The 25,146-nt window shown below is 45.3% G+C and overlaps 1 protein-coding gene across 1 annotated transcript in view; it reads right to left on the bottom strand.

Annotated features, from left to right (window-relative positions):
• The window catches only part of AHCYL2 (adenosylhomocysteinase like 2), a 148,413-nt gene that overhangs the window by 23,442 nt on the left and 99,825 nt on the right, over positions 1 to 25,146 (bottom strand). The window contains exons 2-6 of the mRNA XM_061638017.1: positions 21,359 to 21,467; positions 12,093 to 12,236; positions 6,631 to 6,731; positions 5,166 to 5,268; positions 3,314 to 3,408 (exon numbers count right to left, since the gene is read on the bottom strand). Coding sequence (XP_061494001.1) covers positions 3,314 to 3,408; positions 5,166 to 5,268; positions 6,631 to 6,731; positions 12,093 to 12,236; positions 21,359 to 21,467 — 552 coding nt within the window. The remainder of the gene's footprint in view (positions 1 to 3,313; positions 3,409 to 5,165; positions 5,269 to 6,630; positions 6,732 to 12,092; positions 12,237 to 21,358; positions 21,468 to 25,146) is intronic.

Here is a 25,146-nt window from a genome sequence, read left to right as displayed (position 1 = left end):
TAGCTTCAAATAAGTACACTTCTGAAAAATGAGGAGATTAGTTAAAAGGAAGAGAGTCAAGAGGGTTGAGTATCTCCAGGATGCTTGGAGGTTAATTAAAAACACCTACAACAGAAGCTCAAATAAAAATGTACTACAGATTAAGAAAGGCACAAGGCCATGAGGCAGCCACTGTGGTTGACAAGCAAAGGCATGGAAGCTATAAAGGAGATTAACAGAGAGGAAGTTCTAATGCAAGTGGACAAATCTTTAAATTGGTAAGTCAATAGGCCAATTACGTACATTGCCAAACCACAGCTTGGTGTTACACTCAAACAGATCCATCTGGTTCAGAATATGCAACTTGTCAGTAAAGTTTCCCCCTTGCCACAAGATTGGAAGGCAGCCATCCAACAAAGGGGTTCTGGGCCACAAAACCCTCTGCCACAATCACTGTATTAGCTTTCAAGATACCACAAGACTTGCATCCTGAAAAAAGCCTTTATTTCAGCTTTCTCCAACCTGCCACCCCCTTGAAATGCATGGAGCTGGGCAACAGAGCAAATATAAATGACCCAATTTGGGCTCCAAATATGGAAACCACTGGGGGCTTCAAGCTGCTAAGCACAGATGCTGAAATTTTAATTTCTGTTCTTGCTTTTGGTGGCACCTGTATGGCTTTGCCATGCTAGTGAAGGTAATACCTGAAGTAAATCACACAGTAACATGATAACAGAAGCAAGGGAGAGAAAACAGCAGCCCCTGGTTCCCAGTCCTTGTTCAAACCACATCATTTTCAAAGTCAACGGATTAGCAGCCTGGATAAAAGTTTGCAATACAAACCTCATTCCTCATTCCAATCAAGGCTTGAACTTGTTAATCTTCATTTAATTAAGGAGGTTGCATAATCTATTTTTTTTCTCCTTTATGTGCACAAATATGCCAGAATTGCACATTTTGGCAAGCTTCCCTCATACCCTTCTGGGAAAAAAGAACAAGCACTTCAGCCAAAACATGCCTTGTTCCTGTGGAGGAGGATGGGACATCCTTTTTCCAGCATGAAGCACCAACTGGGCCCTATTCTGGCTGCCTCTCTCACTGCAATTTCAACTGATCCTGCAAATTTTATTTGTTTATTTCACTTACACACTGCTCTTAATTTGGAAAACCCCTGAGCTGTTCAAAATCAAACTGTCAAATATGTAGCAAGGCATCAAAGCTGATGTATTCACTTCACTCCCATAATACTATAAAACACATGGAACAACCAGCCAATAGGGGACAATGGATGTTACGATGCAACAGGGCCCCATTCTCCCCTCCCCACAGCCTGCCTCCCACCCAGGATCACAGTTATCTCCATAATAAGTGGTTCTCACCCAGCAATGCTGGGGGAGACTCCAGGTCTTCTTCCCAAAGCAATCACTGCTGCTGACAAGAGTGCCTCCACTAAAGAATAAGATCAGAAATAAGGTGGGGGTGGGGAGGAGTGCAGTAACTCTCAGTAGGGAATTTTCTCCTTGAAGGTTCCCCATTGGGGAAATTAGCTCTCCATTCCCTTTGCACCAAATGTAGCTAAACATCCTGGCACAGTTACAGATTAACATCATTTTCATGTCCTCCAGCTAGGCCAAAAATCCAGGTCACCATTTCACGGCATGCATGCATTGCACTTCCCCATCACAGCTTAGCCCCCGTTCTCTGGCTCAGAAGCCGGTCCCATGCTCAGTATTCAAAGAAATGTTCAAAGCCTCCCCTTGGGCAGCAAATGGTTTGCAGAATCACCCAGCTAGACTTACACTCCTCGTCTTTCAGACAACGCTCCAGTGCTACAGTCATCTGCTGGCCCTCACAAAAAAACAGAGAGAAGTTCTGCCATCTCCTGGTTCAGAACACACACGCTCCCCTATTGTCACAGTTAGGACTGAGAGGAAAAATGGGAACCAGCCACAAAACGTGATGCTTTTACCAGGTCTGCAAGCTGTAAGGGGAAGGGGCAAGCTTGGAAAAGGGCCGTAGCTCAGTGGCAGAGCAACTGCCTTGCATGCAGAAGGTCCCAGGGTCAACCCCCGGTAGGGCTGGGAGAGACTCCTGGACAGCCACTGCCAATCAATGTATAATACTGAGCTAGAAGGACCAGTGGTATGACTCAGTAGGAGGCAGCCTCCTATCTTCCTGTGAGGAAACAACGCAGGCAACACAAAGCATATACTAACTTGTTCCCTAACAGTATTAAGGAAGCTCAGCAAGGGAAAGGAGGACTCTAATACCTTCCAGCATTGCAGAAATCTTAAAAATTAACCCTTCACCAAGCCTGAGGGAGTTGAGAGACACCTGGCTCATGTACCAGAACAGACAGGACACACCAACCGTCTCTTACTTGAGCTCCATTGAGTGCATGAGAAACATCAAGCATGTTATTCTTAACTTTCTCAATTTGGAATATATCCTTCTACACTCCCAAAATTAGAAAAGAGCAGCTTTGGTTCAAAATGTTAAGGGGGAGTTGTGTGTCACTGCACAGCGGCCAGAGTATACCAACAGCATCATAAAGAGGCCAGGTGCTCAGACGCCAAGAGTCCTAGGACACAGAGGAGCAGGCTCTGAGGCAGGAAGGGCAGGCTGCTTATGCGCGAGAAGCCACAGCTCATTGGTACTGCACATGCTTTGCGTGCAAAAAAGTCCCAGATCCAATCCTTGGTCTCTCCTCCAAGGGAGCAGATGATGCCCCCGCCTGAGGCCCTGGAGGGCTGCTGCCAGCCCAAACATACCGGGCTGGGGGATCCTGAGCTCAACTTCTTCTGTGGGTCATTTTGAGATATGGGCAGGGCTGTCAATCCGTCAGTCACCTACTACCCTCATGATGGCTGGTGACCCAACTTCAACGGAAAGAGCTGGGAACGCACCCCTTTCTTCCTTTGCAGGCCAAGCTTGAACTCAAGCCAAGCAACAAGGGAAGATCTCTGCCGAAAACGGGTGGCTTTCAGCAGGGATCCACTGCACTAGTACACTCCCAACTGAGGAGTCCCTAGTGCAACCAACAGCAGCCCCTGCTTGCCAAGGTACAATCAGGAGCACACTTTAAGACTCCCAACTGTTCCTTTGCAATAGCTTCTTTCACCAGCCCTACAAGCCTGACATCAGGTGTGGGGCAGGTGGACAAGGCGTAGAAAAGAACAGGCTCACAGGCCAAATTAAGAGGTTCCCCCTACCTGAAACAGATGGACCGAGAGTCAAGGGCTAATGCAAACCTGCTACCAGGCAGCTTCCTTTGATTCCACTTGCCCACCACTTGCCGGCTTTCATCAACACTGCTTGCTGTTCTGGGACTCACCATATTTGGTTGCCACCCTTCAACATTGACACAGCGATCAATACACCACCAGAAGTCATCCTCAGACTCTCCTTTCCAGGCAAAAACAGGGAATCCTGTACAAGACACGAGGGAGGGTGTGTACTTCAGATGGCAGCAGGCAAATCAAGGCATGGGATACAAACGGAACACAACTTTTGTATTTATGGCTCTTGTTTTACATTTTTATCTGTTTTTATATCTGCTGTAAATCAGTTTGGTATCAGGTGACTAACAAATGAATTTATTTTATTTTTATTTTTTTTACACACACACGCACAGACCAATTTCAGAAACTCGGTTACTAGAACTCACCATTTGCACACAAGAAGCACTGAATGGGTAGTAAACATTCTCCCCTTTTACCATTCGCTAAACGACTGGGGAGCCTGCTTCATACGCTATTGCAGGGAAGGGAAACCTGTGACCCTTCAGATGTTGCTGGTACTCCAACTCCCATCATCCCTGACCACTGGCTATGCATGCTGGGGCTGATATGAGCTGGAGACCAACCATGTCTGGAGGGCCACAGGTCCCCCATCCCTGCATTAAAGGGATGCCATGGGATTTGCTTCCCCACAGACAATTAATGTCTGTAAGAAAGAACCAGATGGACATAGGGCACCTTCTTAAAAAGCATTAACAGAGCAGCGCAGGATTAGACCATTGGGAAGCAACTCCAACAACTGCATCTAACTGGATTGTGGCCATGACAAGGTAGCTAATGGATTGGTGAGTTATCTTGAGTGTTCACCACAGAGCTGGAAGGCCACCGAGTCCCACCAATGGCACAAGCTTAGAATAGCTACCCACCCACCTACTCACGCTCAGCCACAGGGTGTCATGAGTGTAAGAACACTGTCAAAAAAAGTCCTGCACAGTAAAGCGATAGTATCATGCCACACCTTGGAGAGGGAAAAGAGGAGGAAGGAGGGAACCCCAGCACCAGACAATCTTACCAACAGGGAAGAAAAGGAAGATTGACTCCCTTGTATAGGGGCTGGGGCACAGACTCTCAGCAAAACCCGTTTGAAGGTCCTCCTAGTGCACATTTTACAGGGACACAAATCATACCTCCCAGAATCCTGTGCTGATTGCAATCCCCAATGCCTCACAAGAACGAGGAAAAGGCATGATCATGTGGAAGGCAAGACAACAGTATCCCAGATGAGCCACAGTGCCCAGTAGAGGCATACCAAGACATATGTCATTTACGAGGCAGCTCGGTTCTTTAAATTTTCAGACCTAGACACTTAAGCTACAATCCTGTGTACCTTGGGAATGCGCCCCACCGGATGCAGAGGGACTAGCTCTGGAGTAAAAGGCATGCATAGGATCGTACCGTAAGTCATACACCCTCCGTTTCTCCTCAATGAGTCAGGGAGGCTTTGAGCAGAACAGAGAGAAGCCTGAAAGTCAGTGTTCCTTCGCTTCTGATTCCAAATACAGCAGCTGGCAGAGTCAAGAGCAGCGTTTCCCAACACAGTGCCCTCCAGATATTATGGACTACAACACCCACCTATCCCTGCTGCCAGTATTGGCTATGCTGACTAGAGCCAAAGGGGGTTTGAGCTCCAAACATCTGGAGGGCACAGGGTTGAGGTAAGGCTTTTCAAGAGCAACGAAGAGATGCTGATGAACAGTAACAGCAGCCATGAAGGCTCTCTTCCCAAGGTCCTGAGAGAGCGGCTTAGAAAACAAGCAGCCCTGTCTCCACAAGGTTAGCGAACAGCCAGAATGCTTCCTAAATCCCCCCTCCCAAATCACTTCCAGCCATGCCTTTAAAATTTTACAGATCTCTGGCTAGAACTCCCAAAAACAGTCAAGTCCTTACCATTCTCAGCCAGGGCGGCAGCCACTTCATTGAGGGTAGAGTAGATGTTGCAGGCAGCCCACCGGCACTGAGCGCCCAAGGCACCTAGGGTTTCCATGAGAACCTGCAAGGAGGAAAGTCAGGAGTGAGAGGTGGTGTGGGCCTGGGATTGCTAAAGGTGCACAAAAATTGCACCCAGTATTTGAATTTGCTGCCTATAAAGTTTTTTAAATAAAATACAGCACAGTACATGAACATCCCTGAATATATTTTAAGTATCATTTGCACATTTTACACTTCTGTCAGATTTTCTCAACTGAAAAAGACAAGAGACAACACAGAGAAAGCCAAACTTCTGGTCAATTCTAGCCAGTAATGTTAGTTCTCTCCCAAATGCTAGAATTCTAGAGAGACCACTCTTTTGCTTCAGCTTCCTCCTCTTCAGCTGAAAAAAAACCCAGCCGCTCTTCTCACTTTACATGCATAGAAGATGCGCAATAAACTTGCCCATGACTACGCTAATTTCTAGCAAAACTTGCCAGCTGCTGAAGCAACACCCCTCACTCCTCCATGCTCAATCTCATGTCCAAAATGCTGGCTGGAAGAACAGACAGTGAGAACAGCAGGTGAGAATGGCAGAGAGCAAGTCTAAGCAACATCCTTTCTCTCAGGGGTTGGATACCTCGGCTGGGGTGGCCAGGGCAGTGAGCTACCACTCAAGACAAGTACCAGCCCCCAGAGGGCAATGGGGTAAAAAGAGTAAGCGGAAAACTCAGCAGCATTCCTTTCCCCATATGCTCTTAACAAGCTGACCTCCAAATTCTTTCAAGCATGATCTTTTTAACACATAGAGCAGAAAGTATGCATGAGTGTGTCCATGCACAGTGTTGGCTCCAGATTTTAGGAGGCCCTCTGCAAAATGCCTTCTGGTGGGCCCTCAGCTGTGGGTTTACCTGGAAGCAGCAGTGGTGGGGGGTTATTTCAATTTCCCACAGCGTATCTAATGTAGTGTTACTCCAGGGCATTGTGGGAAATTTAAAATGGCATTTCACAGACTCGGCTTCCTGGTAAGGGATGCCCATAGCAGGCATCATTGGTAGTGGGCCCTGGATATCTCACACCTGCCAAAAGGTGTCAGATGCTTGCTGGTGCGTGGAAAGTTCTGAAAGTTTGGCTGCTGAAGAATGGTAAGCTGCCTTGGAAACTGAGAGGCGGGGCGCCAAATAAATAATAAAAAAGAGTTGCCAGTTTCCTAAAAAGTATAGGCACAGATTTCCCAAAGTGAAACATGGCCTTTGAAGGCTGGATTTCAGAAGACATCTAGAGACATCCTTGAGAAATCATGGTTTCTGAGCTGCCTAGTCTTCTCCTAATGCCACCATGTGGGATGTCATTCATTTGAGCCAAGGTGTAACACTAGGCTAGTCACATGTACTGGATGCCAAGCACTGGTTGGTTGGTTGGATGGATGAATGGAAGGGCTTACAGCAGTCTGAGCTGTGATGTGCGTACAGCCCACAATCTTGGCTCCAGCCAATGGCTTCTCTCCCTGAGCTCGTTTCCTCAAGGCCATGAGCGCAGGCATTTCTAGGAAGGAAGAGAAAGGAAATGAAACAAAAACACTAAAGTTGCATAAATGTCAAGCAGAGGACAGGAAACATTTCCCAACATCCCATTTAGCATACACAATTATTACCCCTTTAAAATAATGAGCCATTAGGTTCTGCCATGGAACCAGGGGGTGGGGGAGAACAATCTGCATAGACCAGCCCCAAAATTGCTGTGAAGATTCAAGGACTTGTCTGCTACTGAAATTACATGGATAAGAAGACAAAGGAATGGTGGGATTCTAAGTCAGGAAGACATCCAATGAATTTTCAACACCCTGCCCTGAAGCAGGACATATTTGGCCTAAAAGCATCCCTTAGAGACGGTTCTCTTAACATCTCCAAAAAGGAGATTCATTATCTCCTCGGATAACTTCTTTCTTCCAAGGCTAAATTTCTTCTTAGAAAACATGCACACTAACTTCTACCTTGCTGTAGGAAGGAGGGAGAACATCAGGAAAAGAAGTGGCTTTACTTGGATCTATATAATTGCAGCTTGATTTGCTTGCACTGTGAGTGGAAGCTAGGAATTAAAAATGAAAAGGTAATATTGTTTGGCTCTGTTTTGCAACCCTAAATGGGTCTCCAGGCACAGAATTCAGTTGTTTGATGACGAACTCAAGGGATTAAACTGGAGATTGAAGTGAGCTGAAAATGATGGAGAACCACTGAAGGCTCTCTTCAGTTTTGTTTCCATCTCAGGAAAACAACAGAATGTTGTAATCATTAGGCTGGATGGCCAGATAACAGGTGTTCCAAAGCTGAGACTGACTTCATGGCCTAGGGATCCCTGCCCAGGTAAGCAACAGCCATGAATTCAGAATAATCAAGAGCATATGGAAACAAGTTTTAAGGGCAAAACACATTCCACTGCCAAATTTCAGGACATGCATTTGCTAACTCAACACAAATGCATCCTCTCCCATGCCCTTTTCTCCCCTGCAAATTCCTCCTCCATCTATTCCCCCCCCCCAAATATATATATGCGGATTATTTACAGTCACTGGGGTGGTTGGAAGAAAACAGGTTGGAGAAGGCGGAGGGGAGATTTGCCAGGACAAAGAATCAGCAGGTAGGGGAATACCTAAGCACTTTTTCTAGCTCTCCAGCAATCCCCTGACCTTATCTCAGCATTGAGAACGGGTCATGTGTGTTGTGATGATTTCTGATTTACCAAGCTTATAAAAATGGCATTGCACCTCTATTGTCTGATACAACAAAGCCCATTTGTCATTCCTCCTATTTGTTTCACTTTCTATTGCACCCTAATCAATGATCTACATGGAACAGCTATCCCCTCGTGCCGAGGATATATCTCCAGGGGGTGGAGGGATCCTTGTAGTGGGTGATTCGATCATTAGGAACATAGACAGTGAGGTGTGTGATGGGCGTGTAGACCGCAAGGTGTTTTGCCTGCCTGGGGCGAAGGTTGCGGATATCGCCCGTCGTTTAGATAGTTTGGTAGACAGTGCTGGGGAGGAGTCAGTGGTCGTGGTGCATGTTGGCACCAACGACATGGGGAAATGCAGCCGTGAGGTCCTGGAAGCAAAATTTAGGTTGCTAGGTAGGATGCTGAAAGCCAGGACCTCCAAGGTGGCTTTCCCTGAAATGCTACCAGTTCCACGCGCAGGACCAGCCAGACAGGCCCAGCTTCGCAGTCTCAATGCGTGGATGAGACGATGGTGTCGGGTGGAAGGGTTCGGATTTGTTAGGCACTGGGGAACATTTTGGGACAAGCCGGGCCTGTACAAAAGGGACGGGCTCCACTTGAACCAGAATGGAACCAGACTGCTGGCACTTAAAATTAAAAAGGTGGCAGAGCAGCTTTTAAACTGACTGAGGGGGGAAACCCGACAGGAGCTGAGAAAGGTCCGGTTCGGAATAAACCTCCCCCCTGGGATAAAAACCAAAGAAATGATGAAATTTTAAAAGGGGTAGGCCTAGAAGTAGGCATTGTGAGAGCAGGGGCACAGCATATAAATTCAGAACAGCAAAATTACCACAGGCCTAACCACAAGTGCCAAAGACACTTGAAGAGAGACACTGCTTACAAGTGCCTGTACGTTAATGCTAGGAGCCTGCGAACCAAGATGGGAGAACTGGAGTGCTTGGTCTTAGAGGAGAGCATTGATATAGTGAGCATAACCGAGACCTGGTGGAATGGAGAAAACCAGTGGGATACGGTTATCCCTGGATATAAACTATATCGGAAGGGCAGGGAAGGACGTATTGGTGGCGGAGTCGCTCTATACATGAAAGAAGGCATTGAATCCAGCAAGCTCGAAACCCCAAAAGAGGCAGACTCCTCCACAGAATCGTTGTGGGTGGTGATACCGTGCCCCAGGAGGGACTTAATACTGGGAACGATCTATTGTCCCCCTGATCAAAATGCTCAGGGAGACCGGGAGATGAGATATGAAATTGAGGAAGCATCCAACTAGGAAATGTGGTAGTAATGGGTGACTTCAACTACCCGGACATAGACTGGCTGCATATATGTTCCAGTCATGACAAAGAAGCAAAGTTTCTAGATATTCTAAATGACTATTCCCTAGACCAGTTGGTCATGGAACCGACCAGAGGGATGGCAACCCTGGACTTAATCCTCAGTGGGGACCGGGACCTGGTGCAAGATGTAAGTGTTGTTGAACCGATTGGGAGCAGTGACCACAGTGCTATTAAATTAAACATACATGTAAATGGCTAATTGCCAAGAAAATCCAACACAGTCACATTTGACTTCAAAAGAGGAAACTTCACAAAAATGAGGGGATTGGTAAAAAGAAAGCTGAAAAACAAAGTCCAGAGGGTCACATCACTCGAAAATGCTTGGAAGTTGTTTAAAAACACTATATTAGAAGCTCAACTGGAGTGCATACCGCAGATCAGAAAAGGTACCGCCAGGGCCAAGAAGATGCCAGCATGGTTAACGAGCAAAGTCAAGGAAGCTCTTAGAGGCAAAAAGTCTTCCTTCAGAAAATGGAAGTCTTGTCCGAATGAAGAAAATAAAAAAGAACACAAACTCCGGCAAAAGAAATGCAAGAAGACAATAAGGGATGCTAAAAAAGAATTTGAGGAGCACATTGCTAAGAACATAAAAACCAACAACAAAAAATTCTATAAATATATTCAAAGCAGGAGACCATCTAGGGAGACAATTGGACCCTTGGATGATAAGGGAGTCAAAGGTGTACTAAAGAACGATAAGGAGATTGCAGAGAAGCTAAATGAATTCTTTGCATCTGTCTTCACAGTGGAAGATATAGGGCAGATCCCTGAACCTGAACTAACATTTGCAGGAAGGGATTCTGAGGAACTGAGACAAATAGTGGTAACGAGAGAGGAAGTTCTAAGCTTAATGGACAATATTAAAACTGACAAATCACCGGGCCCGGATGGCATCCACCCGAGAGTTCTCAAAGAACTCAAAGGTGAAATTGCTGATCTGCTAACTAAAATATGTAACTTGTCCCTCGGGTCCTCCTCCATGCCTGAGGACTGGAAAGTGGCAAATGTAACACCAATCTTCAAAAAGGGATCCAGAGGGGATCCCGGAAATTACAGGCCAGTTAGCTTAACTTCTGTCCCTGGAAAACTGGTAGAAAGTATTATTAAAGCTAGATTAACTAAGCACATAGAAGAACAAGCCTTGCTGAAGCAGAGCCAGCATGGCTTCTGCAAGGGAAAGTCCTGTCTCAGTAACCTATTAGAATTCTTTGAGAGTGTCAACAAGCATATAGATAGAGGTGATCCAGTGGACATAGTGTACTTAGACTTTCAAAAAGCGTTTGACAAGGTACCTCACCAAAGGCTTCTGAGGAAGCTTAGCAGTCATGGAATAAGAGGAGAGGTCCTCTTGTGGATAAGAAATTGGTTAAGAAGCAGAAAGCAGAGAGTAGGAATAAACGGACAGTTCTCCCAATGGAGGGCTGTAGAAAGTGGAGTCCCTCAAGGATCGGTATTGGGACCTGTACTTTTCAACTTGTTCATTAATGACCTAGAATTAGGAGTGAGCAGTGAAGTGGCCAAGTTTGCTGATGACACTAAATTGTTCAGGGTTGTTAAAACAAAAAGGGATTGCAAAGAGCTCCAAAAAGACCTCTCCAAACTGAGTGAATGGGCGGAAAAATGGCAAATGCAATTCAATATAAACAAGTGTACAATTATGCATATTGGAGCAAAAAATCTTAATTTCACATATACGCTCATGGGGTCTGAACTGGCGGTGACCGACCAGGAGAGAGACCTCGGGGTTGTAGTGGACAGCACGATGAAAATGTCGACCCAGTGTGCGGCAGCTGTGAAAAAGGCAAATTCCATGCTAGGGATAATTAGGAAAAGTATTGAAAATAAAACAGCCGATATCATAATGCCATTGTATAAATCTATGGTGCGGCCACATTTGGAATACTGTGTACAGTTCTGGTCACCTCATCTCAAAAAGGATATTATAGAGTTGGAAAAGGTTCAGAAGAGGGCAACCAGAATGATCAAGGGGATGGAGCGACTCCCTTACGAGGAAAGGTTGCAGCATTTGGGGCTTTTTAGTTTAGAGAAAAGGCGGGTCAGAGGAGACATGATAGTAGTGTATAAAATTATGCATGGCATTGAGAAAGTGGATAGAGAAAAGTTCTTCTCCCTCTCTCATAATACTAGAACTCGTGGACATTCAAAGAAGCTGAATGTTGGAAGATTCAGGACAGACAAAAGGAAGTACTTCTTTACTCAGCGCATAGTTAAACTATGGAATTTGCTCCCACAAGATGCAGTAATGGCCACCAGCTTGGATGGCTTTAAAAGAAGATTAGACAAATTCATGGAGGACAGGGCTATCAATGGCTACTAGCCATGATGGCTGTGCTCTGCCACCCTAGTCAGAGGCAGCATGCTTCTGAAAACCAGTTGCCGGAAGCCTCAGGAGAGGAGAGTGTTCTTGCACTCGGGTCCTGCTTGCGGGCTTCCCCCAGGCACCTGGTTGGCCACTGTGAGAACAGGATGCTGGACTAGATGGGCCACTGGCCTGATCCAGCAGGCTCTTCTTATGTTCTTATGTTCTTAACAAGGTCGATGTTGGAAAAAATTCTTGGGTGTGTGTGAAATCATTATTTTATCTACATGCTCTCTCAAAGAAATCTCCAGGATTCCTAAAACCTTTTCCTTCAGAGATGCTGTATCTCCTGTCTTTTGTAACAGTACATCAAAGAGCTGCTCCAGGGTGGATCAGAACAGTCAAGTCTCAGCGCTTGCCGATGGAGCTGTGCCGAATGGATGCGTAGCCAATGGCAGCAAGACCAAGAGCTCTTGATCCACTGAAGTGTTTAGGGAGGACACTTTCCCTTACCTTGTTCGGCAATTTCAATTTCCCGGCGCCCAAATTCAGCCTGCTTGATGTTCTTCACACAGAAGTCACTGCTGCCTTTGGAGTTCTTCTGTTGCTTGTCCCGGGGGGAGGTCTCATCGTCAGAGCTGTCTGTGTAGGAGGCAGCTACAGAAAGAGGAGGGCAAGCACAGCACAGAAGTTGCCACCACAATAACCAGGCAGATACTGGGTTTGTATGCCATTGGGGGGGGGGAAGAGGTCTCAATCAGCAAATATGCAGGAGTTTAACTCTTGACCAAAAGGATGGCTCTTCATTTATGTTCACGGACTACCACTGGTGCACCCACCTTTGCATCTTTGAGGTAAGCCATGTACTTGAAAGGATGACATCTATTGGGCAATGTGGTACTTGTCAGCAAGGATGGCCTTGCAAAATCAATAAATGGCAGCTCATTAGGCCTATAGCCAGGTTAAGTAGCACTGGCCCCAATTCTGATATTACAGAATGATTCCTGAAGTCTGTACAGATGTAGCAATTCTGCAATGCAAGCAGCTGTAGTGGTAGGGATCATCTAGGAGAAGCTGCATGGAAAGGCCCCATCCAAATGCTGTACTACAGAGATGCCAGTGGCAATTAGCTACAGCAACTGTAGAGTGCATCTCACCTTTATCAGTGTGACTTTAAAAGCTAATCTGATTTTTTTTTTTACAAGCGCCATTAATCTGAAGAATGACCACAGAACAGGATCGTCCCAGAGGGGTGACTTGTCACCAAAGTTTCCGTTCTGGCAGTAAGCAAACATTTGCTCTAGAATATCCACCAAGGCACAAAACGACATGCTTGGTGTTAATTGCCTTTCAATACCACTCATGACATAGCCCTGACTACTTTTCCTCAGGACCTAACTTAGCATATCAGACTAAATGCTTAAGTTGTCCACCCTGTGGCATATGGGTACATGTGGGCAGGTGAGCAGATACATTTTATTTGCTTCTCTACAAAGCTGAGTGAAGGTGGAAAGAAAAACAAAATCCACAAGATTGCAATCAACGTTGAACATTATTTGCCTCAGATATCAAAGTGCCAGTAACTGACTGCATATACTTCTTTCTCTTTGCTGACAATGCCAGATCTACCACGCTACAAGATTATTTGAAAACAAGCCAGTCAGATTGTGGCATGGTTATAGTATGAATTACGATCCTTCTAATACAAGGATTTGACCACCATTTCCAAAGGTTAATGATTAAGGCCATGGCACACAAGGCTATTCACACCTAACAGCCACACAGCAAAATCTTTGCACGGTTCCTTTAAGAACCCTCACCCTTTCCCCCTTCCTTCCCAAAGGCTCTGTCACTTTCTCACTCACCTCGTACTATCGCCTTTGGCTTAGTCAGACACCGAGTTGACCTCCCGCCTGGTTCTGACCATGATGAAAGCTGTGACACCTCAGGTATTTCATCGTTATAAGAGTCACATGAGAAAACCCTTGGTACATCCATCTTATTGGCATGAAACCCTTCCTCTCAGCACAGAAGGATCATGCATGCACATATGTATGAATATACAGAGGCATATATGAGATTCATCTTCCTAGATCTCTTTGTAGCTAGATCAAAGTCATGCTCAGGGGCTGGAGATGAGTCATAAATGGTCATTGTGACCTTAGGTTCCAAAGACAGAATGGAATCAAGCACCATATTGGCCCTCATTGTCAGGCACATTAGTTTCTGACACAGCTGCTGTATCATGGTTGCAAATAAACTGAAAACAGGCAAAGACTAAGTAGTCAAGCGGGCTCTGGAAAGAGCTTTCAAGGCAGGTAACACTCTGCAGATATCATCCTGAATCTCTCTGTGGTTTCCTGCTTCTAAGTTGGTCCCACCCTCATAATATTCTTATTTGAACTCTGCAAAGCAAGTCTTGGCTCATGTATATTCTCATGTCTACAATGAGTCCAAACAGTGCAAATACTTATAAACGTAAGAACAGACTTGCTGAATCAGACCAAACGTTTGCCTAGTTGAGCATCCTATCTTCAACAACAGTGAGGAAATTCACAAGGATGCCTTGAAAACAGCTAGTGTTCAGTGGCATACTGCCTTTAAACATGGAGGTTCCACCTAGCTAACAGGATTAATACCCACTGGTAGACCCATTGCCCTTCCATGCATTTCTAAGCCCCACTTCAAAGTTATGCAAGAGTGCCCCCACCAAGCCTTGATCTTTGTATGGGTTAAATATATTACTTTTGCAGCTAATTCTGAACTAGTGTTTGCATTTTATTGTTGAGCCCTATTAATTAATTTCATTTGTTTCTGAATTAATAAGCTGTTCTACATTAAAAAAAAGAGACCGTTGGCTTTACCTGAAAGGTGGTTTACCTGTGTATCATGCCATCAGGTGCTGCCTAGTGTCTGAAGGCAGGAATGCACAGGAGTCAAGGGCTGGGCTGCTCCTTCTGGCCCCTGCTTCAGTCCATTCCAGATGAGACCAAAACAAGATTTCTTCCCAGCACTCACATAACGAGCACAAACAACAAACAGAAAACAGCCAGACCAATTGCACATACAGAAGGAGCAGCAATAGCACATGCAATAAAATCTTGACTCACAACACCAACACAGTGAAACAACCTTAGTCATACCATAAGCTCACAATATAAGAACGTAAAAAGAGATTTTAACGTATATGCAGTCCCCTAGCAGGGAGGATCCTGATAGCATGATACCCAGAAAAACCACCTTTCAGGTGAGCCTGATTTCCCAGACTAGCACATGCCTTCGGGTAAGATGTACCACAGCAGTTTCAGGAGGGAGGGTCCACCCAGGCTGTCTCGACATGATCTGACTCATCTCACTGGGATCTGGATGCCAGACTGGACCCTGAAAAAGATCTGGCCTCATTGGTAACATCCATGGTTGCACAACTGACAGTCAGAAGGTCCGAGGACCACAGCGGATGTGGCCGGTATGGAGCAAAAAGCACTATTTGGGCATATTCATGACAAAGTTCCCTCAGTGTCTGACCCAATAAGGCATAAAGCAGTCCACTTGGCCAGGAAGCCAGAGGAATGTTGACCAACTCAATTTGCCCTTCCTGATAGCTTGAGAAGAACTGGGGGAGCTGAGAGTTGTGGTTTGAGGCAAACAGACCCACAGTAAGAGGGCCAAACAGGTGCTGCAGATGGCGAAACACCTTCGGATGGAGCCTCCACTCCCACAGCACAACCTGCTGCCTGCTTAGCCAGTCCGCTCTGACATTCAACACTCCGCTAAGATATTCTGCCCTCTAAAACTGCAGGTGACGCTCAGCCCAGTTGAAGATAAGGATGGTCTGTACCTGAAGACTCTGGAAAAAAGTGCCCCCTTGATGGTTCAAATGTGACTTCACATGGGTGTTGTTGGTCGGGACCAGGTCATGGGTCAAGCAAAACTTTTGATGAAAATGAAGCAGAGCCAGATGAACTGCCCTCAGCTCCAACCAGCTTATGCTGTGAATCCCCTCGGCTGCAGACCAAGTGCCCTGGACAAACAGGGAAGTGCAATGGGCCCCTCAGCTGAGCAAACTGGAGTACGTCATGATCAAGGCCTTGACCAGCTCCCAGAATGGGGATACTTTCTGAAGATTTTGAGATAGCATCCATCACCGGAACAAATACTGGCGGAACAGTGAGAGACAAAGCCTCCTGTGTCTGGAGTTGCTAATGTCCAACTGAAACGGCAAGAGCACCCACTGGAGCAGTCGTGTATGGTGGTGAGCCCAAGGCATGATTTGGATGGTTGACATGAAGAGGCCCCAAGCCTTCACAAGAATTATATTGGCCACTCTGTGGCACATCAGGAACAGCGCCATGTCCCTGATTTATGATATTTGTTCTGGAGACAGATAAACCATGGTTCATGCAGTGCTAATATGGCCCCCAGATGTTAGAGCTGCTGAGATGGGGAAAGATGGCTCTTCTCCAGGCTGACCAGAAAGGCGTGGTTCCTCAGGGCTGTGAGAGGGAGACACACATGGGCTACTGCCTGAATCAAGGTGCCCGACCAAACAAGCAGGTTGTCCAGGTATAGGTAGATATGGGAAACCTGCAAGCAAAGGTGTGCCACCAGGGTAACCATAACCTTTGTAAACACTCTCGGAGCCAGCAAGAGACCGAACAGCAGAGCCTGGTACTGGAAGTGAGCCTGGCCCTACACAAACCTCCAGCATCATCTGTGGGCAGGCAGTATCAGCATATGGAGATAAGCTTCTGTCAGACTGATTGACACTAAGAAGTCCCCCTCATGAATGGCCTCCACAATCAATGACAGGAACTCCATCCTGAAACACCAATATCTCACAAACTTATTCAAGAATTTGAGGTCTAGTATGGCCCTCCATAAGTGGTCTTTTTGGGGACCTGTAAATAAGGTGGACTAAACTCCCAAGTAATATTCATCTGGATTCACCGGCTCTATAGCTGCTATGTCCAGAAGGTGACAAATTGCTTCCAACATCACAGCATGCCTCTCTGGAGAACAGGATAGAGGACAAGGAAAAACTACAGCATAGCCGTGAATCACTAGGTCCCTTACCCAGGAAACCACTGTCATCCATTGCCAAACGTGCGAAAAGTGAAGGAATCTGTCCCCTACCAGGATGGCATAAATACTGTTAGTGTTGACGACCCCCTCTCCCAACAGAAGAGGACTGACCCAACCATCCCTGGTTTTGGGACCAGTAATGGAGACGTTGCTTGGATGAAGGGCCTGTAGATGACCAGAAATCACGACTCCTTCCTCTGGGCCACGCCCCCTGAAAGGGCTGTAAAGAGTGGTACGAAACAAACTTCCAGAAGACTCATCAATCCTCCCTCTTAGTGATGGCTAAAACAGTCTTTCGCTTAACCTTAGGATTAACCAATACCGATTGAGGGCGTTTTCCTCAAAGAGTATGGTAATCTTGTATGGGGCTGTAGAGACATTGATCTCAGCTATAGTGTCAGCTTCCCAATAACGGAGCCAGAGAGTCCACTGTATTACTACTCCAGCAGACACAGCACTGGCTGTGAACTGTGTTGCATCGAGAGTAGCGTCAGCCACAAAGGCAGCTGTCTTGGGCAACTTTACCAGAGTCTTTCTCAGCTTTGCAGGATCAGGGTTAGGATCATCTAAGAATTCATCAAGCCACATCATGAAGGATCTACTAAACAACGATGCAGCACATGAAACTCCAATGGAATAGGTGGAGGCATCATAAGTCTTCCAGAGGGCAAAGTCCAACCACCATTCAGAGTCCTCCCCTGTGGGAAGGTTTGGAGACCAAACTAGAAACTGGTGCATCAACTGCCAGGACCTTTAAGTGGCTCATTAAGACAGGATCCAAAGAATAGTACTTGTAAGCAAAAGCTATAACTTGATGTGCGTGAAGCAGCTGAGCCCATTCTTCCTTTGCCAAATTGTCTAGAGGGTCAGGAACTGGAAGTGATGGGACAGCAGACTTGGGAGCTTTCGGAACCTTGGCACCCTTAACTGGAGGCAAAGCAGGCTCCACTGAAGTTGACTCAAGACCCAAAGTGTCAAGAGTCCTACATAACCGTGGCAGAAAACCAGCTGACTCAAAGAGGCAATGAGAAATATCCTCTTCCACCTCAGACTTGCCACTCCACTCATCTGCATCTCCCTCAGGTAACGGAAGAATCTAATGGATCTGCCCTCTCATGAAATGGAACTCTGATGGTGGCCCCTGGGGACATCAAAGAGATTAGGAGAAGCCACACAATGCTCCTCAGACCAACGGTGCAGAGCAGGAACCCTAGCTGGAGCCTGAGGTGCTTGTGTAGGCCTCCTCAGTTCAGAGGAACTGCAACTTAAAAACAGCATCCTTCTGTTGAGAAACAAAACTGGGAATCAATTGGAAACCCAGCAAGGAAACATGCACAGGAGGCAGAGAGGACTGGCTCTGAACGGTATTGACAGGGATCACTGGCTGGTGACAAGAGAAAGCAGCTGAAACAGAAGGCCCTGGTTGCACTGGAACTGAAGATAAATCAGGATTCCCAGATGCAGAAGGCTGAGCGGAAAGCTCAGCAGAAACCTGGTGAGCTGGGATTACTGCAGCAGGCAGCTGTCCAGCTGGGACAGCAGGAGCAGTTGGTGCCTGGACCAAAAAACCATCAAAGTCCTCATCCAAAGAGACTGACAGTGAATGAAACAGAGCTGCCAATTTCTCTTGACCCCAGTAGCCTCCTCAGATAGTGGTTCCTCCTCAATGGTAGTAAGAGAAGCAGGTAGCGCTGCGCGGAGGACCAGGACGCCCACACATCAAGCATGCTTGGCAGCCAGCTGTTTGGTGGAATGTTTAGACTTGGAAGCAGACTTAGTAGGTCCCTGCTTAGCATGATTACACTTGAAGGAAGCCTTGCAGGCAGATGTGGGATCAGGCACAGCCTCAGAAGGTAAGGCGTGAGATGTGGCCAGGCTGGTTTATAGGGTCTACAGAAAAAGCTTTGGCCTCTGTGTTATACACACATATAGTAGAAGGTGCAGTATCTGAAATCTAACACACACACTGGTAGGAGGGTGTGGTGGTATGAACAGGAGCCAAGCACATAGAGCGGTGCAGTAAGGCTTCAAGTACAATCAAAACAAATTGCTCTACACTATCCATTGTCTGTCTGAGACAGAGAGGGAACAGAAGGAAAAATACTGCAGATAAAGGGAAAAGAAGGCAAAGTATTAGCCAGACACAGAGAAAAAGTGTGGGAAAATTCAAGAGAAAACAAAATGGAGGTTGTGAGAAAAATAAGCCGACTCACACAAAATGGCGACCAGAGCAAAACAGGCAGGAAACTACGGCAGGCAGAGAAGAACCTCTAGAAGACGCCACCATGACGGTCGGCCAGGAGTTCTGGAGCCAAGTTCAAAAGCTCCAAGGGACACCACCTCTGCAAGTCCTTCGGGGCGGGGGGGAGAAGCTGCAGCTGCAAGTTTCAAAGGCCGCTGAGGTGAGCCCGGGGGGGGGGGGAGGCTGGAAAGGCCACAATTGTGAACCCTTGGGGGGAACTGGAAGAAACCAAAGGAGAAGGAGGAAAGAAGCTGCCATCATGAGCTTCAGGAGGCAGGGAGCTGCAACTGTTGACTCCGCTGAGGAACTGGGGCATCACTGCAAACCCTGCTGAGAGGAAGAGAGGATGTAAAACCACCAGGGCCACAGCCACGAGCCCCACAGAAGATGGAAGAAGATGGAAAGAGCAGGAGCCCTGGAGAGATCAGAACTGAAGGAGCAAAGAGGCAGGAGCTGCTGCCGAGAACCTCACACACACCCTGCAACATATCCACACAGTCTCACTCACCTCCACACAACAACTCACTCCCCACAACACAACTCATGCACACACAACTCATGACCAAAAAAACCAGGAGAAGGTTAGGCAACACTAAGGCTGAAGGGAACCGCCTCCGACAAAGGCAGGAATGGACTGGATGGAGCAGCCAAAATCTTGGCACATTCCTGCCTTCGGATGCTAGGCAGCGCTATGGCCCACTTGATGACGTGCTCCCTAGGGGAAATACCTGAAGAGAAACAGAATATAATGCATAATACAGGTCATAAAATGGTATTAAAAATTAAAAAACATCAAGAATTAAAAACTGCAGAAATAAAGTAAACTAACTGGGGAAGGTTTGGGAGAAAAGAAATGTTTTATGTTATTGAAAACTTAACAATGTGACTTGTTAGTTCACCTGTTAATCTTGGTGTAATTTGGAATGTATTGATATGAGCTGTTTTGAGTGATTTGCTGATGTGTTGATTGTAGACTTGATGACTTGTTTTACAATTGTTAATAAATTGTTAGGAAATGAGTTCTTCATATTTTGTTGTATTCTAGTGTCTTGTTATTTAGCATGAATATTTTATAGCTAATATGCATTTTCATTATTATGCTTTAGTATGAATTTAGTGTACTATCCAGTCAGAATATTACTGATTTATTAATATGATTATGTGTATTTATAAAAACTCCTCAAAATAAGTTCACTAAGCGTTGTACAAAAAAAATAACAATAACTGCTGCAACACAATAAAATATAAATTAAAAATACATAAAATAAAGTCACCATCAGAAACAGGTGCTAAAAATCACCAACCACACCACAGCAACCAAAAGACAAGACCGTAAAAGTCCTGGGGAGAGCATCCCATAGCCAGGGTCCACCACACACTGTGTCCAGAAACCCTTTCTCTCATGGCCACCTTCAGACTAATGGAGAAGACCTCTGAACTTCATTGTGAGGGGACACACACAGAAGGGGTTCCATGGATTACCTTATTGTATAAGTAGGTAGAGCTCCCAAGCCACGTGGGGCTTTATAGGTCAAGAAACTAATTGGAAGCCAGTGCAGACAAGAAAGGACCAATGCTATGTGTTCATAATGCCTGATTCCAATTAACACTCACTGGCACATTTTGAAGTAGCAAACTATTCTAAAATACAGTATGTTTATAAAACATAATAGTTCTATTGAAATATTTATTTTATGTTTATATTTTGCCAAGATATTCAGAGCAGTTTTGGGTACCCTAGCTTCATGATGAAAGCAATTTGTTGTGGTCACCAACTTGGATGGCTTTAAAAGAGGCTTAGACAAACTCATGAAGGAGAAGGCTATTAAAGGCTACTAGCCACAATGGTTATGCTCTGCCTTCACAGTCAAACGCACTATGCTTCTGCATACCAGTTGCTGGAAACAGCAGGAGGGGAGATTGCTGTTGCAACTCAGATTCAGCGTTTGGGCTTCCTATAATGGGCATCTGGTCAGCCAGAGTGAGAACAGGATGCTGGACTAGACAGGCCATTAGCCTGATCCAGCGGGCTCTTATGTTTCTAAACCAACAATGTCTCATTTGTCTCCTCTTTCAACAAGCTTTTTAATTAGACCCCTTGTCCCAGTCTGCATCTGTGCTGAAATTGCTTTTAAAGATATTTTTTAGCTTTTTTTTTTAAAAAAAGTTTTTAAAGATGCTTTGTTTTAATATATTTTAAAGTCCGCTTTTATGATGTTTAAAGTGTTTCTGTTTGCTGCCAGGGCTCTTACTGGGAGGAAGGGTGGGATATAAATTTAATAAACACACAAACAAATAAACAAACAAACCAATCTTCATCTTCAGTTTAGAGGGGATTTAAAAAATTGGTTTTGGTAGCTGTAGTGCTGAAGAAGAAGGAACACCAGATAGGTGTAAAATCCCACTTGGAATCTGAGGATGCCTCTGAGAAGAGGCTGGGGGCAATGGTACATACCAGAGCTATAACTATCTGTCGATGATTGAGAGATGGATCGGGAAAGTGAACGGCGACCAATCTTTGTGGGGCGTTTGTTGAATTCTTGCTTTTGGTCAGCAAACTGGATCTGTCAAGAGAGAAGCCCAGGTTTAGCAAAGAAAGGGAAATTTGAAAAGCTAACAATGCAATAATTCTGCTAAAGTTAAGGAACAGTCCCCTGTATTGGCAGTTAGATTGGGTTGCAATGTCTTCAACATTAACCTCCTTTCATAATTTGTCAGTTGCTTACTTCACCCGCTTCAGTCCCAGACAACACACAGCATATTAACCAATAAAGCTCTTCCAATCTCAACTGTCTTCCATTTTCAACACACACAGTCTCATTCCAAACTAAGCAGCTTTTCCCCCCTGTTAAAACTGTACAAATTTCTCATGATCAAAGGCCAATTTTAGACCCTCAGATGTAGGATCGTTATGATCCCAGACTTCTTAGAAATCTGATACTTGTACCAAGTGTTGACATTTTTCCCCACTGCTGCACAGGGCCCCTGTCTAAAAACTGACAGACGATTAACAGGGTTCTGATGCCTAGGAATTTGAAATATTTTCCAAGCTTTGCCTGCAGGAAACTTTTATAAACAGAAAAAAGTCAAGCACAGTTCCAGACAAACTGAAAAGTGAAGCAAATATTGTGGCATGGAAGGACCTCTATAGATAGGGAGGGGGTAACACCAGGCAAAATCAGTGCTATGGTCTGTGTAGCATAAGTAAGAAGTATGCCAAACATCTAGAGGCATGTGTTTGGTACTTGGCTGCTTGAGGAGTAAGAAGAATGGCCAGGAGACAAGTTGTTGGAGGTGGGGGCCTTTGAGAATCAGAGCCCTCTCTCTACTCACGGAAACTACAACTACTGTTCTGTTCTCAGTGTTCCTAGCACTTCAAATTAAACCCTTCTCTCTGTCCCATAATGAGAAGACATGATTCACTAGAAAAGACAGTAATGCTGGGAAAAACAGAAGGGAGTAGAAAAAGAGGAAGGCCAAACAAGAGATGGGTTGATTCCATAAAGGAAGCCACAGACCTGAACAGGGTGGTTCATGACAGATGCTATTGGAGGTCGCCAATTCATAGGGTCACCATAAGTTGAAATTGACTTGAAGACACATAACAACAACACCTCTGTCCCACATGGTAAGAAACTACATGGTAGGGGCTAAAAAAGGAACAGTTCTATGCTACAGATGCTTACTAAGAACACAGCCAGGCCACACAAATCAAGGGACTCCAGAAATCAAGGCTACTTTAATATAATACTGCTGTGCTCAGAATGGGTTAAACCTAAGCTCCTGTCCCACATCCACACCACTAAGAACTTCCAAAGGGTCAAAACCTTCAATATTTATCAGGCGAGTCAACCTGACATGACACAAAACAAACAAAAAAATCTGCTTCACTTTTCAGTTTATCTGGAAATATGCGTGACTGTTTTAGAAAAGACAGAGTGGGACAAGTGACGTATTTGAAATCAAGCAGATTTCTGTCAGAACAAGTAAAAGAGTGGTGAAACACACACACACACACACACACACACACACAAGGAAGCATTTACACTACTCTGCTCACTAGTCCTGTGCCCTTCTGTCCAAGGGAAACCCTGCTTCCTGTTGAAGTGGCAATAATGGATTTATCCAACAGCTAAAGGCAAATAAACTGCACTTAACAGCAACCATGTAAGGTTCCAGATCTTGTCTTCTTTTTCTGGAAATAAAAGAATATCCCTTGAAAGCCACATACACCTCACTTCGTGTATTTTATTCAATGGAATGAACCCAGCAAAAGTTCCAAAACACACCATGTAAAATCAGATCTTCCCATAACCACAAGGGGTCAGGCCTCTAACCATCTTAACTACTGCTGGGGGGGGGGGAAAGAAACACCAACTTCCCTTGGGTTTGGAGCCATTAATTCCTTTGATGGCTGACTATCAGCAATGGTGGTTATATGCAGAGAATTATTTTATATTCATACTGTAGTATATTTGTACTTTATAGCATCTCATTTTCTTTAAATTCTTCTTTAGCTAAAGACATTTGTGGTTATCTACTCCTTGTGCACAGGCTGCATTCTTCAGACATCTCAACATTAATCTCTGTGCTTCCTTGGAAACTTCTAATCCTCAATGGCTGTTGAAAAACACTGAAACACTTCTAAGCCGTTATCTGCACATAAGGATCCAACATATTCCTGTGCCCTGCCCCTCTTGCTCCTTATTGACCTTGCAACACAGCCACTTGCCCCCTTTAACGCCACTTCTGCACTTTGCCCCACTTGCGTCAGCCATCAATATTCCAAGTCCTACAAGAGTGACAACTTCCTGCTCAGAATGAAGACTTTGTTAGTGATGCCTTTTCCTGGGAGCAAGAAACGGTGGGACAGTGTCTTCACCTCCACCCCCCACTGAACTAAGTCCTGTTGCCACAGATGTCACTTTCTCCATACCTTTGGATTGGCAACTGGAAGGCCAAACGTAGACTTGGAAGTGGCCTAGCAACCTCCACTTGCATAAACCCAGGTTACAGTATTGTTATTACTTATGATTTATTAATTAAAAACAGCTAAAAACTGTACAAAACAGCACAAAAATAACAAGGAGTTTAAAAACAATAGAAAATGGACACCAAAACGGACATCTCAATAAGGATGAAGTTTCACAGAACAGGGCAACCACACTGAAAGACCTGCTCCAAACTGATGTGAAGCAGGCTTCCGATACCTTTGGAATTTGGCAGAGAAACTCTTTTGATAAACACACTGGGTTGTATTCAACTAAGCCCTTCTCAGAGTAGACCCACTGAAATTAATGAACCTCAGTCAGTCATGTCCATTAACTTCACTGGGCCTACTCTGAGCTGGACTAGCACTGAATACCACCCATTGATTTACTGGGTATATAATGCAGTCTCTCAAGTAACCTGGTTCTAAGCTGTATAGCACCTTCTATAGCATCAAAAACTTCAACTTGGCCTGGTAGCAGACTGGTAGACGAGCATGGTGTTATGTGCTGTCAGTCATTTGCCCCCACAAGAAACCTAGCTGCCATGTTCTGCACAGCTACAGCTTCCAGAACATAAGAACACAAAAAGAGCCTGCTGGATCATGCCAGTGTGGCTCATTTAGTCCAGCATCCTGTTCTCACGGTGGTTAACCATATACCCAAGGGAAGCTCACAAGCAGGACCCAGGAGCAATAGCACTCTTTCCTCCTGCTGTTGGTGACAGTTTTAAAATACAGCTTTTTTTCATTCAGACTATGATGCAAGTTTCAGTTCAGATTTGGAAGATTTATATGCAAACCTCAAGTTTCCCGCCCAATGAAGACTCTATCTTCTGAAAACCATCATCATTCCCCCATGGTATATAAAAGGAGTGGCCTCTGTGTCAGTTACCACATCTCCTCTTGCCATCCAAAACCAGATGGAATGAAAAGACCCACTACCTAATGGGGCCAGTTTGCCCCCAAGGAACAAAAATCCCCTAAAAGACGAAAATCTGTTTCTTGGGCAAGTTAATTTTTCCATGTAAAATTCTGGGTCCCTGAAATATATGCACAAAGTGCACCTCATGAGTCTGACCAGGTGCAATTAGGTACGCTTTGCTTCTACAAATCATGCAAATCTGACAACTGTGAACATTTTAAGCTAGACACTTAATTTACCAGAGGACAATTATTTCTAACACAGCAATGACACACTGCACATCTCAGGGAAGGCCCTGTTCCATGACCAGCAGGGTTCTGCCCTATGCTAT

Source organism: Rhineura floridana, chromosome 8 (genome assembly GCF_030035675.1).
Source record: "Rhineura floridana isolate rRhiFlo1 chromosome 8, rRhiFlo1.hap2, whole genome shotgun sequence".
NCBI lineage: Eukaryota > Metazoa > Chordata > Lepidosauria > Squamata > Rhineuridae > Rhineura > Rhineura floridana.
This window is presented reverse-complemented; position numbering and strand designations above follow the sequence as displayed.